At 44.4% G+C, this 12,139-nt stretch overlaps 1 protein-coding gene across 1 annotated transcript; it reads left to right on the forward strand.

The window, feature by feature from the left end:
* Window positions 1–3,182: 3,182 nt before the first annotated feature.
* LOC120398449 (elongation factor 1-delta-like) lies at window positions 3,183–7,242 on the forward strand. The gene is given in 7 exon segments (XM_039525896.1): window positions 3,183–3,223; window positions 4,318–4,587; window positions 5,963–5,996; window positions 5,999–6,038; window positions 6,040–6,086; window positions 6,089–6,153; window positions 7,189–7,242. Coding segments are annotated over 6 exon segments (483 nt in total). The 5' UTR covers window positions 3,183–3,223; window positions 4,318–4,329; the 3' UTR covers window positions 7,228–7,242.
* The last annotated feature ends 4,897 nt before the right edge of the window (window positions 7,243–12,139 follow it).

The raw sequence follows: 12,139 nt of genomic DNA on the forward strand, positions 1-12,139 counted from the left end.
TATAACCTGCATTTTACTCCCAGCAACGGGTTCAAGCCAAGGGCTGACTAGGAAGATTTAATGTAGTGCTGTTTTCCTCCACGTCCACTTCGAATTTTTCTGTTTGAAGCGTGGTCAGAGTTTTTAGATGTGGATTCTGTGAAGATATGGCTCACTGTCCTGATGAATCTGAAATGGTTTTCTCTGCATGCATGTGTGATGCCTGTATTTGAATGCCCACCCTAGCATGAGTGAAATGCTTACTTTCTTTTCATATTATAACTTGTCCTGAATCCCCAAACCTTTCACCCTTACTTCACGCAAGACCATTCTTGATAGCTGCCTGTTAGCTTCCCACCCTGCCCAATCCAAGAGAAGGCCAGGTCGCCTGACTGTGGAATCCTGTTGGGGATGGTGTAGGGACAGCTAACCAGTGATTGTCTGTTTTTTTGTGAATAAACTGGAGAAGAAGAATACAGCCCCGCTTTGGACAAAAAAATTTCATGCTGAAGTGTAAGGGTTCCCAGGCGATTTGATGAATTTTGCAGTGCATTTTGCCACCAATGCTATGCTGGACACTCAGGAGCCTGGGCCATGGGGCAGACTGGTCAGTGTTCATAGTTAAAAAGTAGATAGGTTCTAAGGGCTCAGTAGGTAGCCCTCCCACCCTCTTGAGCTAAAGGCCCTGGATTGCAGATCTGCACCTATATGTCAGAGCCTGTGCCTATTGCAGTGGCGGTTGCCCTTTGGATGAGACTCCTGAGTTTTAGGCATCTTAGTAACCTGGAAGCCACACTCCAGGGGTGGGGGCGGGGGAGGTTCTTCTAAGATCTGCCCATTAACCTGCAAAGCCTTGTGTCAGAACAGTAATCTTTAGCTGAGGGCTGAATCTGGTGTTCTCCAAAGTGTGCCTTCTTATAGCCGGAAGGGATTGTATGAAAGATAGATCGATGCTCCTTTCTCTTCTTCCTGCTCCCTTCACAGCAGTCCCAGCTTTGCTGACCCCCACTGCTTGGGAGCCAACTGAGGCAGGCAGCCACAAGACTGGTTTGTGCAACTTGCAGTGGCGCGGAGATCTGCAGGAGTATCCTGGTGTCCTGACACACAAGACCAATGGGGCTAATGCAGAGAAGAACACATGGTTCTCATGTCTCCTGATCCCCTGGGCCACTATCTAATCTCACTGCAGAGAATATAAGAATGGCTTAAGCACTGGGTCAGGACCAATGGTCCATCTTAGGCCAATATCCTGTCTTCCTCCGTGGCACAGTGCCAGATGCTTCATAAAGGGAGTGGAATAATGAGCAGGGCACCTATCAGGTGACCCATCATTCGTTATGAATGAATGAACAGCACTGAATCCCCGTACAGAGATCCCTGGTGGACACCACTATTTACTTCTCTCTATCTCTGAAAAAACTGATTCATGGTATTCTTACCCTTTGTTTCCTATCTTTTAAATCTGGTTAGTGATTCATGAGAGAATTGTCTCTTTATGCTATGATTGCTTAGTTTGCTTAAGAGCCTTTTGGTGAGGGACCTTGTCAAAGGCTTTCTGAAAGTCCAAGTACACTATTATATCCAGTGGATCATCTTTGTCCACATATTTGGACCCCCTCAAAGAATTCTAGTAGATTGGAGGCAGGATTTCCCTTTACAAAGCCATGTTGACTTCCCAACAAATCCTGGTTCATGTATGTGTCTGATGATTCTGTTCTCTTACATAGTTTCAATCAGCTTCTGCCTGGTACTGAAGTTAGACTTACTGGCCTGCAATGTGTCAGGGATTACTCCTCTGAGCCTTTAAAAATCGGCATCACGCTTAAGGCTGTCTTCTCCAGTCATCTGGTACAGAAGCAGATTTAGGGCTATAGGTTACATACCACAGTTACATAGTTCTGGCAGTTTCATATTTGGAATTCCTTCAGAACCCTGGTGAATCCCATCTTGATCCTGGTGACCAGTTAGCTGTTTAATTTATCAGTAGTTTCAAACACTGTGCCAAAACTTTCTCTGCTGACACCTGAATCTGGGAAAGTTTTCAGATTTATTTAAAAGAATGTCCAGGTAAGGGAATCTCCCTGACATCCTCTGCAACGAAGACGATGCAAATAATTAATTTAGCTTCTCCACAATGGCCTTGTCTTTCTTTTAGTGCCCTTAGCTCTCGATCGTCCAGTGGCCCCACTGGTTTGGCAGGCTTCCTGCTTCTGAAAAAAATTGTTTGCTGTTCATTTGAGTCTTCTGCTAGTGCTGTGTTCTTATGTTCTATTCCTACCCTTGCCACTGATTTACTGAATGACTTTAGCCAAGTCACTTCAGCCATCTGTACCTCAGTTTCCTTATCTGTAATTGAAGCTCTTAGCTTCTTAGCAGGGTAAGTAGTTAGTGTAAGTAATGTTTGTAAATTTTCTGAGGTGCACTAGAGAAGTTTTGGAAGATGCTAGAGATGCAAATATTAAGGTAGTCCACAATTTGGGACTGTAGAAATGTGGTGGTCTTCTGAACCTGCCAGCTCCACCAGAATTTTTTTCACGTTCTGATTTTGGTGTTTAACATTTGCTTTAAAACGCTTTAAGTATCAAAAGGACTTTTTTCTAGCTAGCCTGTAAAATCTCTTCTCCTTTTTCCCAGTGTTGTCTCTGCCTTCCTGCTTTAGAGAGGCAGCATGTCTGTCTTAGTCTGAGAACTGAGTGAACAGGCTAGTTTTTCATCTTGGTTTCTTGTTGCAGAGTGCAAGCACGACCTCTTCTGCTGGGCCTGGTGGTGACCAAAATGAGCTCATCACCAGAATAGCTAACCTGAGGTGGAGAACCAAAATCTCCACAGTGGTAAGTGAGAAATCTCTGGCAAGAAAACACATTGGACTTGGCAGCTAGTGGCAGGCACATCTTGCTGACCACCAATGTAATGCTGTGAAGCCCTGTGAATTGTGTGTATTTTGTTGGTGGCTTTGTTAACATTGGAGTGAGGATTTCTTGAGTTGGGATAGATGCAGCTTGCTTGGTAGCCTGCCTAGAGTGAAAGCAAACTCATCCTGACCTTTACCAAAGAATAATTGCTGCATCTTCTGCCATGCTGAACCAGTAAAATGAGAGAGTTCTTTCTCCCTTTCTAGTTGTTGCAGATCTTCAGCTGGGCCATCTGCAAGCTGAAACTCGCCTGAACACACTAGAAAATCCTCCACCTCTCACCATCCTCAGCAACGCCGCCAACCCAGGTAATCAACTCCTCAAGGTGCCAGGTCAGTTTAGAATACTTCATGCCAACTACTAAGAGAAAAGAGATCTCTCCACAAGTGTTAGCCAAGGGCCCCAGCAGAGCCTCTAGAGCTGCCTTTCTTCCTCGCCTCAGCCCAAGTGCAGATGCAGAGCACGGATTCTCCTGCTTCAGGCCCAGTGAAGAGGATATGTGATGGGCCAGATCCTCAGCTGGGACAGATCTGTAGAGGTCCACCAAAATCTGTGATGCTGCCAGTAATTTACACTTGTGTATAAATGAGAGCACACTAAGTAAACTAAGCTTCTGGTACCTATTGTATATAGCAAGGAGAGACCTATACAGATGGACAGACTTGGGGACCTGTTGGTTCTCAGAAGCCTTGTGAGAATCTTTGCCTCGAGTAGGAAAGTAATATCTCTGGGAACTGAGTATCTCTACCCGCTGCATCTTGCTCCAGTTTGGAGGATGCATTGAGACCTTTAATGGAACTAACTTTTGCCCTGTGTATTGTATTCTATAAATACTCTTATAGTACTTTCATCAGTATCTGAGGGTACGCCCACACAGCCAAGAAAACCCTCGCTGGACTGTGCCAGATGACTTGGTTCGTGGAGCTGTTTCATTGCTGTGAAACAGCCCTGCAGCCTGAGCCCTGTGAGCTCGAAGCTGGCTGCACAGGCCAGCCACAGGTTTTTCTTGGCTGAACAGACATACCCTTAAAGTGCCTTCCAGTAGGGCACCGAGCAGTGAGATTAACCTACGTAATGTGGTTCACTCTCTCTTCCCTCCCTTGCCCACAGAAGAATTGTTTGTACGCTGGAGCAATTTCTTTTGGGGGTTATTTTTAAGTGTACATGTTACTATGCCGCTTAGAGAAGGCAACCTGCAGACATGTGCCTGGCACTTAGGCTCTTTTTGCTATGCTGGGCCCAGGCCATTGAGTGCCTTGAATATAAGCACCAAGCTCCTGGCTGCATGACTTTGAGCTCATGCCTTTGGATGGTGGCATAGCCTTGTTTTGGCAAGTCAAGTCCTAACTGTGATAGGGGGTGGAGTTTGCTGCTTTGTTTTACACTTGGATTTATTTTCTCCTCTTTGCCCATTGTTTCCATGAAGCATGTCACCCCAATGAAGAAGGTGGAATCACCTGCTGCTCCCCCAAAGAAAGTGGAACTCCCTTCTGCTCCACCTGCAAAGAAAGTAGGACCCTCCGAGGCTGACGACGAAGATGAGGATGACGACATTGACCTATTTGGCAGTGGGGACGAAGAGGAAGACCAGGAGGCTGCCAAAGTTCGGGAAGAGCGACTACGCCAGTATGCGGAGAAGAAGTCTAAAAAGCCTGGCCTCATTGCCAAGTCTTCCATCCTTCTGGATGTCAAGCCTGTAAGCAGCTTAAGCTATTCCTTACACAACAACTGTTTTGGCTGTAAAGTGTGTCTGTCCTGAGATTATGATTGTAACATTGCAGGAGTGTGTGGGTTACATCTAGGGTGACCAGACAGTAAGTGTGGAAAATCGGACTGGTGGGGAGTAATATATGCCTTTATAAGAAAAAGGCACAAAAATCAGGACTGTCCCTATAAAATCAGGACATCTTGTCACCCTAGTTACATCTAACTTGCAGACTGCAGCTGCTCTGTGTAGATGATCTGGTGCACAAATTACAGAACCTGTCAGCATGCAGTTGTTTGGATCGGCATTGAGCATTGCATGATGGGATCTGTGAGCAGTTCTGCTCCATATTAAAGATGGCAGTTGCAGATGTTCTGTGGGCTGCAGTTTGATCACCCCTGGTCTGGAAGATCTTTCTTCTCTTGGGGCTTATTTACGTGGTCAGTTGGAGAGTAGGAAAATGGGGTGTAAATCTGTAGCTCTCTAGCCTGCTGTGCGCAATCTGGGCAGGTGGGCCCGGCTACCACGCACTAAAAGTTCCATAGAGCGCTTGGACATACTGCTGTTTCAGTCTTAGTGTGTGACAGGGTAGAGTGTTTGTATGTTCACACCCTGGCTTGCCATGCATGACGTGTCTGTGTGGAAAAGCCCTTGAAAAAACTTGCACCTGTTAGAGCGCATATAGAGAATAAAAGCCTGAAATACGAAAGCACAGATTAGTGATCAGTAAAGCACAAACTCTCTCAAGATGACAATGAAACAAAAGTGTATAGGATTACCCAACGCTCCGGCTAACTAGATAAGTGCTAAGTAGTAGTTTTACCAACTATCAAGGGCTTAGAGTTAGTTCTGAAACTGAGACCCTGAGATGGAAGAAGTGACGATCATTCCAAGAACACTTCCCCTAGGTAAGCAGAATCCAGACTATCTGCAGTAACTTGGTCTCGCCTCATGTAGAGTCAAACTTGAGAGATGATTCCTCTGGGAAAGGCTCCTTTCATCAAAGAAAGGACTCTAACAGAGACCAATGGTAGAACTGGGTGGAAAGAGCTGAATACTGGCTCATCACTGACTAGAGCACTGCCTAGCAAATTGGCAGGTACAAGTAGAATTCATGATTTTGTCAGTCTTGTTCTCTGTTGAGCATGGAAGAGTTCTATCTCGCGTCTCCTCGCTGCTTTCCTGATCGCAGCCCTACAGGGTAGTGTGTTAAACCCCTTGTTGCTGACGATGTATGGAATTGGAATATGTACCACGTTGATCCAGTTCAGCTTCCATTGTTGAGGATTGCAAGTCCACAGCTCTGATGGACAGTCCCACAGCTAATGTAGGTAAACCTTCTAAGTTCCCTTTTGTGCTTTGTTAGTGGGACGATGAAACTGACATGGCAAAGATGGAGGAGGCGTCCGGTCCATTCAGATGGAGGGCCTGGTTTGGGGAGCCTAAGTTGGTTCCAGTGGGTTATGGTATTAAGAAGCTCCAGATCCAGTGCGAGTGGAGGATGACAAGGTTGGAACAGACATACTGGAGGAGGAGATCACTAAGTTTGAAGACTACGTAAGTCCTCCTCTAGTGCCTTGCGGTGCTTTCAAACACCTGGGCCTAAACCCACACCCCAGATTTTGATCCACTTCATGTGTTTGCAGCCTACAATATATTCAGGTTCTGCATCATCTAAACTTTCAAGGGTGGGATGGGACTTGAGTTTTTAGTCCCCATGTTTGTGAAGATAACCCTGAAAACATGAAGAGTATAAGGATGCTGTTCCAGAGCCTGCAGACAGCCTGAAGCAATAGCTTAGAGGTGTGAACCTCCCTTGCCCTTGTACTCATTGGGGTGCCTAGTTCCTGGTGCTTAGTGTGTTGATGCTTCAGGGACAGCACCACTATTTTGTCACTGATTGTTTTAGCAGCTGGGATGGGACATGGATGTGAGGTGGAATGAAGTCTACAGCAGAGGTGGAATTGGGACTTATTGTGTGGGGAAGAGAGGAGACCCACAAGGATAAGGACAGGGAGAGAAACAAAGAGCAGAAATAGTGGCAATCCTGAAGGCTAGTTTTTTCCCACTGAGTGGTCCTGAAGATGACACGCGCATTGACAAATATTAACATAGTTAATTTACTATATAAAGGCTATCTCCTACCTTTGATCTGTGCAAACTAACCTTTCACATCAGTGGAGGTTGCTGTGATTCAGGAGAGTATGCAGTCCTAAACTATATCCTGGCCCACAGACCATAATTAAGAATGGAACTTATCCCCTTTCTATAGGTGAGTCTGAAACCGGTTTTAATTTGTAAGCCTCTGGGTGGGAACTTTTTCTTGCCATTTGTCCAATCCCCAGCACAATGGGGTTCTGATCCTGAATGCCATTAATAGTTATATAGCTCCCAATCCTAAAATACAACCATTCACAGGACTAATTGTTGACTGATTAAAAATGGTCTTAATAAAGGATTGTGCTTTATAAACTTGGGGTGGTTAGAGCAAATTTCTTCTGTCAAGAAACCAACCCGTAAATGTGCTTTCTGTACATCTTAAATCTCTGAATGTGTTTTCTGATCTTTAACAGCATTTATTTTCTATTTCAGGTGCAGAGTGTTGACATAGCGGCTTTCAACAAGATCTAAGAGCTAACGCTTATCCTTTCTGGAACTGTAACTAATAAAAGGTCAAGATTTTGAGTGCAGATGGTGTGGGGTGACTTTCCTGCAACGTGTGCCAGTTGCACAGGGATCAGAAGGTGGTAGCCAACATCCCAGGAGTCTCTTGTGCATATTGCTTACAAAACTGCAAAATAGGGAAAGGCAACTATCATCCCCAATGTCATTGACAAGCTGGTATGACAAGGGATCCTATAAAATAGCCCAGAGTGAATAGCCACAAATATATCGCATTTGGCTGTATTTATGCTTCCACTTCACCCAAGCAGGGGTTAGACCTCATTGTTTCTTAGTCTTAAACTGAGTGTACAAACATTGTAACCCAATGTAAGGCTCGTAATTTGTATCTTCCAGACTTATAACGTTAAATTTCATTGTGCTGAGCCTTGGCCATGAAATAGTGAAGAGATTTTAGGGTTTCATTTATTTAGACCTGCTAAAAACAGCTCTGAGTTCAGCAGTGTTGCTGGCTTGTTATAACTTTAAAAAGTAGCTGCCTTTATTCACACTAGCTACTTTAATCATGTTTTTAAAAAATCAAATAATCTTTAACATGAAACTGTCCTTTGAATTTGCCTGCCACCTGCAGGGTCACCCCTCCTTATCTCCTTCCTCTGAAGCATCAGAGATGGCCACAGCTGGAGATGGAACATTGGGCAGGAGGGCCAGGGCTCTGAGGTGGCAGTGAGCACTCTCTCCTCTGAGTGCACAGCTGACTGGTTCTTGCTCACATGCTCAGGGTCTAACTGATCACCACATATGAAGTTGGGAAAGAATTACCCTGGTCCAACTGGCAGTGACTTTGGTGTTTTTCACCTTCCCGCAGCATGTGGGTGCGGGTCACTTGCCAGCAATATCTGGGTATATCTCATTTAATCATTGCCCTGCCATTGCAAGGACCTTGGGCACTGGTGTACTGTCCCTTTTAGTCTTTGCCTGTGGCACTAAGTCTAGTCTTCTGTGGGCTTTGGTCTAGTTTCGTGGTTGTGGTTAGTGTGTAGATGCTGAGTGGTGTTGCTGGCCTATGAGGTACTGAGATCAGACTAGATGACCTAGACCAATGATACCTTCTGGCATTACACTCAGAGTATGACTCTAATTGGACTGTGTGTGACAGGAGGAGCATAGACTCAGGTATCGGGGCTGACTCTTAGTGTCTGTATTCACACTCTGATATTGCTTTCAGTCACCAAACTGTACCATAGAATCTCTATGGATAGTAATTCCATGCTTGAATAACAAGAATATAGCAGTAGGGATATACTACCACCACCTGACCAGGATGGTGATAGTGATTGAAATGCTTAGGAGATTAGAGAGGCTATTAAAATAAAAAGCTCAATAATGGGGGATTTCAAGTATCCCCATATTGACTGGGTACATGTCACCATTGGAAAACATAATCCCAACAGTACATATAAAATGATGGGGTCTAAATTAGCTGTTACCACTCAAGAAAGATCTTGGAGTCATTGTGGATAGTTCTCTGAACACATCCACTCAAATGCAGCGCAGTCAAAAAAAAAAAAAAAAAAACGAACAATGTTGGGAATCATTAAGAAAAGATGATATTGCCTCTGTATAAATCCAGGGTACACCCACAACTTGTATACAGTGTGCAGATGTGGTCACCCCATCTCAAAAAAGATGTATTGGAATTGGAAAAGGTTCAGAAAAGGACAATAAAAATGGTTAGGGGTATAGAATGGCTTCTGTATGAGATTAATAAAATTGGGACTTTGCAGCTTGGAAAAGAGATGACTAAGGAGGGATATGATTAAAATCTATAAAATGACGTGTGGAAAAAGTAAATAAGGAAGTGTTATTTACTTCTCATAACACAAGAACTAGGGGTCACCGAATGAAATTAATAGGCAGCAGGTTTAAAACAAACAAAAGGAAGTATTTCTTCACACAACTCACAGTCAACCTGTAGAACTCTTTGCCAGAGGATGTTGTGAAGGCCAAGACTATAACAGGGCTCAAAAAAGAACTAGATACATTTATGGAGGATAGGTCCTTCAATGGCTATTAGCCAGGATGGGCAGGGAGGGTGTCCCTAGCCTCTGTTTGCCAGAAGCTGGGAATGGGTGACACGGGATGGATCACTTCATAGAATCATAGAATCTCAGGGTTGGAAGGGACCTCAGGAGGTCATCTAGTCCAACCCCCTGCTCAAAGCAGGACCAAACCCAACTAAATCATCCCAGCCAGGGCTTTGTCAAGCCTGACCTTAAAAACCTCTAAGGAAGGAGATTCCACTACCTCCCTAGGTAACCCATTCCAGTTCTTCACCACCCTACTAGTGAAAAAGTTTTTCCTAATATCCAACCTAAACCTCCCCCTCTGCAACTTGAGACCATTACTCCTTGTTCTGTCATCTTCTACCACTGAGAACAGTCTAGATCCATCCTCTTTGGAACCCCTTCAGGTAGTTGAAAGCAGCTATTAAATCCCCTCATTCTTCTCTTCTGCAGACTAAACAATCCCAGTTCCTCAGTCTCTCCTCATAAGTCATGTGCTCCAGCCCCTAATCATTTTTGTTGCCCTCCGCTGGACTCTCATCCAATTTATCCACATCCGCCTTGTAGTGTGGGGCCCAAACTGGACACAGGACTCCAACTGAGGCCTCACCAGTGCTGAGTAGAGGGGAATGATCACATCCCTTGATCTGCTGGAAATGCCCCTACTTATACAACCCAAAATGCCATTAGCCTTCTTGGCAACAAGGGCACACTGTTGACTCATGTTCAGCTTTTCGGCCCACCGTAACCCCTAGGTCCTTTTTCTGCAGAACTGCTACCCAGCCATTCGGTCCCTAGTCTGTAGCAGTGCATGGGATTCTTCCGCCCTAAGTGCAGGACTCTGCACTTGTCCTTGTTGAACCTCATCATATTTCTTTTGGCCCAATCCTCTAATTTGTCTAGGTCCTCTGTATCCTATCCCTACCCTCCAGCGTATCAACCACTCCTCCCAGTTTGATGATTCCCTGTTCTGTTCATTCTCTCTGGGACACCTGGCATTGGCCACTGTCGGAAGACAGGGCTAGATGGACCTTTGGTCTGACCCAGCATAGTCGTTTTATTGAGAAGTAATGTTATCAATTGAAATAGTTAGCTAACCTAGAAGCAATGCTGCTATATTAAAAACTCCTCTTAAAGACTTCTCTTGGGACCTCTTCATAATTCCCATGCAGTTAACTTACCCTGCGCCCATACTAGGCTAGTGTACTGACAGCAGAGCCAAATGGATTTTGTGGAAATGCAGGTCTGGAAGGGACCTCGATAGGTCATCTAGTCCAGTCCTCTGTACTGAGGCAGGATTAAGTATTATTTAGACCATTCCTGACAGGTGTTTAACTGGTTCTTAAAAAACCTCCAATGATGGAGATTCCACAACCTCCCTAGGTAACTTGTTCTGGTGCTTAACTTCCTTATAGTTAGGAAGGTTTTTTCCTAATGTCTAATCTAAGTCTCCTGCACTAGTTTAAACCCATTACTTCTTGTTCTGTCCTCGGTGATTAAGGAGAACAATTTATCGCCCATCTCTTTATAAAAGCTTTTTATGAAAAGACTTATCACGTCCCCCTTCAGTTTTCTCTTTGCCAGACTAGACGAACCAAATATTTTCAGTCTTTCCTCATAGGTTTTTCTAGACCTTTAATCATTTTTGTTGCTTGTCTCTGACTTTTTCCATTTCTTCACATCTTTCCCAAAGTGTGGTGCCCAGAACTAGACACAATACTCAAGCTGAGGTCTTATCAGGCCGAGTAGAGCGAAGAATTACTTATGATGTCTTGTTTATAACACTTCTGCTAATACATCCTAGAATGATGTCTCCTTTTTTTTGCAGCAGTATTACATTGATTCATATATAGCTGATAATCCACTATAGCCCTCAGATCTTTTTCTGCAGTACTCCTTCCTAGGCGGTCATTTCCTATTTTATATTTGCAATTGATTGTTCCTTCCTAGTATAGTACTTTGAAATTCAGTATGGACAAATGCATCCTACTTACTTCAGACCATTTCTCCAGTTTATCAAGACCATTTTGCACTCTAATCCTGTCCTCCAAAGCATTTTCAAGCCCTCCCAGTTTGATATCGCCTGCAAACTTTATAAATGTAGTTTCTCTGTTACCTAAATGAGCGCTCATGTTGATCTTGCCATGGAGGTGTGGGGCTCCTGAGAAATTATATAGCTTCTGTATTTAATGAACAGCCTAATCCTGACAGGTGCCAAGCACCTGCGCCTATTGATTTCAATGTGGGAATGGGGTGTTCAACACCTGAGCTTCATTTTTGCTTTTGCTGGAGAGCTTGTGTATTTGAGAGCAAAGTTAGCTGTGGAGCTAAGCTCGAGGTGTGTTTGATGCTCTTGACTCTTTTACTTACGGATGCAATTACGAACTGAAATCCAGTTGTGGAAACCTATCTGATCAATGATTGATACATTTGTCTTACTCAGCAGGTATCATCATGAATCTAATGAATGAAAGAGTCCTGTGGTACTTTATAGACTAACAGACGATTGGAGCATAAGCTTCATGGGTGAATACTCACTTTGTCACAAAGCTTATGCTCCAACCGCCTGTTAGTCTATAAGATGCCACAGGACTCTTTGTCGCATTTTACAGATCCAGACTAACATGGCTACCCTCTAATACTAGTCTCTATACTAAATGCTCCTTATTGAGCCTGGGCACAGGAGTTGCAGGAAAGGCTCAGAAAAGAGACCTAGGTGCGGGGAGAGCTCTGGGAAGTAGCAGAGGTGGGGCTAACATGTAGGATGGGGTCAGAATGCAGTGAAGATAAAAGGCAGGTACACCTCAGACCATGGGTCTCATTTCCTGCAGGTCCTCGTGGTGACTAAACACTCC

The sequence above is a fragment of the Mauremys reevesii genome, linkage group 2 (genome assembly GCF_016161935.1).
Source record: "Mauremys reevesii isolate NIE-2019 linkage group 2, ASM1616193v1, whole genome shotgun sequence".
NCBI lineage: Eukaryota > Metazoa > Chordata > Testudines > Geoemydidae > Mauremys > Mauremys reevesii.